The 3,987-nt window shown below is 46.2% G+C and overlaps 1 protein-coding gene across 1 annotated transcript; it reads left to right on the top strand.

Moving 5' to 3' along the window:
- Positions 1–358: 358 nt before the first annotated feature.
- On the top strand, positions 359–3,390 carry LOC108803703 (olfactory receptor 51L1-like). Its single transcript, XM_018575524.1, has 2 exons — positions 359–1,077; positions 3,285–3,390. The coding sequence occupies exons 1-2, from the start codon at positions 359–361 to the stop codon at positions 3,388–3,390; spliced, it is 825 nt and encodes a 274-aa protein (XP_018431026.1).
- The last annotated feature ends 597 nt before the right edge of the window (positions 3,391–3,987 follow it).

Raw genomic sequence — 3,987 nt, 5'->3', positions numbered from 1 at the left:
GGTTGCTTGAAAGTTACTATTAAAATAGGTTTAACTAATGCCATACCCCATACTATACCTCCATACTATATCCCCATACCCCATACTATACCACCATACTATATCCCCATACCCCATACTATACCACCGTACTATATCCCCATACCCCACCCTATACCCCATACTATACCCCCATACTATATCCCCATACCCCATACTATACCACCATACTATATCCCCATACCCCATACTATACCACCATACTATATCCCCATACCCCATACTATACCCCATTTACTGTATAATTGTATATTTTTGCAGTTCCTAATTATATTTTATTGTTTTTACTGACCTATTGTAGGACCTGGCTGGAATACAAATGCAGAATTCGACGCACTCTCCTCCTCTGGTGCTTCACCTGACGTTCGGCACAATTTCCGATATTAATTATGTCTACGGGGTGATATCACTGGTTGGCTTTCTGATGATCATTTTATCTAACTTCACAGTAGTATCCACAGTATATTTAAACCAGAGTTTGCACCAGCCCATGTATGTTTTTATATCTGCCCTCTGTACCAATGGTCTTTATGGAAGCACCTCCCTTTTCCCCAGCTTGATTGTAAACCTGTTTCATAAGACTCAAATCATTTCCTATGCAGCCTGTATCATGCAAATTTTCTGTATCTATTCCTATGTGTCATGTGAGATGAGCATACTAACGGCCATGGCCTATGACCGCTATGTGTGTATATGCAATCCGTTGAGGTACGCCACCATTATGACCCTAACTAAGGCATTCAAGATCATTATTGGTGTGTTGCTTTACTCTTTTATCATAATCCTTGTGCATATTATACTGACAATGCGACTTCCTCTTTGTGATAATGTCATCCTGAAAATCTACTGTGATAACTGGTCATCGGTACGACTCTCCTGCATTGATACAACACTGAACAATGTCTACGGTCTGTTTTTTACTGTAACCATGTTAGGGGTGATGCCGTTGCTGGTTGCTTTATCTTACGTTCAGATTTTGAAGGTTTGTACAAAGTCAAAGAACAATCAATCCAAAGCAATGCAGGCCTGCTCCCTCCAACTTGATTGAGAGTTTAAAGAAGAACCTAAACTGTGGGAGCTGTGCCCAAAAAGGGTAGGCAGAGGGCAAAGGACTAGTCATGCCTGTGGTCCCCCTGCAGCTGATCTTTTCCCCATTACTGACACACTGTGCCTTGTGTCTGTCATCTTGGTAGTGGCAAAGCTTTGCTTTTTCATGTCAGAGCTTCCCCTGATGACTGGTGGGGAAATGATCAAGCAGTAGCGGGCGTGGTGGAGGAATCACATATTCACAGAATGAATAAAGCAGAAACAGGGAGGTCCTTGCACTGCAGGTCCTCGGGTACAGCCTACGCTCCAGCAAGGAGAACAGGGATCAGCACATTAGTTTATATCATCAGATCTCCTTAGAGTAGTCACCGGAGGCAGCAGTATCTTAGATGATCTCACATTGCATATATATACTCTCAGGGCACAGGAGTGTCTAGGCCAGTGATGGCGAACCTTTTTGAACCCGAGTGCCCAAACTGCGACGCAAAATCAATTTATTTACCTCAAAGTGCCAGCTTTGAAAATAAGTTTAGTACTGTATTGCAGTTCGGGCGCTTGGGTTAAAGAAACATTCAACATCACTGTCTTAGGCCCCATTCACAGCAAGCGACATACCTTACAAGCGGGGCCGGTATAGCGCGACTGTTCGGAGCGACGTTCCAGCGACCTTCACCGTCGGGCTGAATTCAAAAATAGAAAAACCGCGTGGCATCCGTGAGGAGGAAGCGGCTGTCTAATCTGCCTGTTTAGAGGTCACGGCCGCTGCCTGATTGCGACTGGCCCGGATCGCGTACTGAAGCGATCCAGGTCGGTCGGATCTATTTCTATTGGTGGTCCCTGAACCTGGGCTCGTGTGCCAGCATAGAGGGCCCCGCGTGCCATAGATTCGCCACCACTGGTCTAGGCAAAGGAAGTGAGTGCACTGCTATTTTTCATGAACATTCAAGGCAGAAGCCTTTCTCAGAGATTTGCTTAGGCACAAATAACATCTCTAGATGTTCTCTAAAGGGTATCAAATCTTCAATTTTTAATTCAATTCCTTGAATATTTAGTCATCAGGGCATCGAGCCAATGTGTAGGCATCTTGGCCTTTTATTTCTGTCCTCTCCTGTAATAAATTCATATTCTCCCACTGTTGTGGAGAACCCCAACACACAGTTTGGGTTACACGTACCTTGAGTGGGGTGAAGGTCTTCTGTTTCTTTTCTGCTGTGCCATAGGAGTTGATACAGGAACCCCAGACACAGTGATAATAGTTACTAGAATAGAGTAATGTTTGAGGTTATTATCCTACAGAGAGTGTAATCTAGCCTGCTTTATATGGAGGAGGTTAGATTGGAGTGCTTTAGAAGAGATGATCAGTGCAAAGTGTATTATTGATGCCAAATGGCCATCCCTAGCCCAAGCTGTATTCCTTAACCCTAAGACTTAATACCACAATCAGGCCAAAGCTTTCTGTTTTTTATAGGTTTTGGATAGAGTGGGGAAGGAATAGAATGTATTTCCTCTCCACTCCACCCTTCCTATATGCAAAACTGAAAAACATTTTTTGGATGGAGATAGGCTTTAATGCCTGCTATAAATCCTTAACTGTAATCTGTAATTATAGCACATGGTACGTGTAGCCCCCACCACCCTGAGTGGAGTGGCTACTAAAATGCAGTGTACATCACATACACCCTCTCACATCATGTGCATCCCTATTGAGCTGTTGTTCACACAGTGTCAGTCTCTGTTCTACTGAAGTATTTTCTGCACTGAGAAAGCCTGAATGGATTGGTGAGTCTGGAGTCTAATGTTGCCTAAGGATGTTTGAAGCCCTATACCCTCTCTCCCAGTTTCGACTATTGTTCTGCAATAAAGCATTGAAAAAGTACTTCAAGTGACTGGTGCCCAATTTACTGTTCAAATCCCACAACCCGGCTAAGTCCCAGCTGCATGACTGACAGCTGGCTCTGCCTATCTGGAGGCAGAGCCAGCTGTACCCGCTCCCTCCCCCGTCCCTGACTGGCGGAAAGGGACGGCGGAATCAAGCCCTTTCCCTGTCACGGCAGAGAGCCGTGACAGGATCGAGAGGTGAGCGAACGCCGGTAACTGTTCGCTCACCTCCCGATCCACTGAGCCGACCTGTGACAGTCTCATTTTCACAGGTCGGCTAGAACTATGAGGTGAGTGAAAAGCACTCACCTCATAGTTCTCCTTTTAACTCTGTTATACTACTTGGTTATATCTTCACACACTGTTTTAGCCTACCTACTATCCCCCAATAGGATAGGGACCACCTCTGTCTCCGAGCACGCTTAGTGGCAGCGGTGATCCACTTGGCTGGTGATCCAGCCCTCTTAGATTTAGTAGAATCCCCACCTACCCTCTACGCCCCTGGTAGGCACTCCTATCTCCCCTCCCCTCTCCCCACTGCTTCTCCTACCCCATCTTTACATCTTCCCATACACCTCCTGCTTCCCCCTTTCCTCCCACCCCCCTTGCCCCCCATTTCAGTCATGGCAACTCTCAAAGTCCTCTCCTTAAACGTCAAGGGGTTGAACACCCCTGGAAAGAGGAGAATGATCCTTAATGACCTGCACTGTCAGGGGGCCGAAGTTGCATTCCTCCAGGAGACCCACTTCCAGATAGAACGTATCCCGCACATAGAGAATAGAAGATTCCCGATTGCTTACCATAGTGGGTCTCCAGACAAAAGATCCAGGGGAGTGAGTATCGTCCTCGCACACTCAGTACCCTGGACACTATTAGAGCAACATGGGGGGGAAGAAGGCAGGGTCCTTTTCTTGAAGGGAACCATTGGGTCCCAAGTGATGATGTTTATAGAGTGCGTCCTGACCAGACTGTCGGAGTTCCGGGAGGGTATGTTAGTGTTGGGTGGCGACTTTAACCTACTCC

Source organism: Nanorana parkeri, unplaced genomic scaffold, assembly GCF_000935625.1.
Source record: "Nanorana parkeri isolate BGI_ZX_2015 unplaced genomic scaffold, ASM93562v1 scaffold4058, whole genome shotgun sequence".
Taxonomy (NCBI): Eukaryota; Metazoa; Chordata; class Amphibia; order Anura; family Dicroglossidae; genus Nanorana; species Nanorana parkeri.
Note: the sequence above shows the minus strand (reverse complement) of the source record. Positions and strands in the feature narration are given on the sequence as shown.

Bases quoted from the DNA above. Each gene is read 5' to 3' on its own strand.
- LOC108803703 (XM_018575524.1), top strand. From the start codon at position 359: ATGCAGAATTCGACGCACTCTCCTCCTCTGGTGCTTCACCTGACGTTC. The intron at 1,078-3,284 runs ACTTGATTGAGA...CCTCATAGTTCT, and splicing joins ATGCAGGCCTGCTCCCTCCA to CCTTTTAACTCTGTTATACT.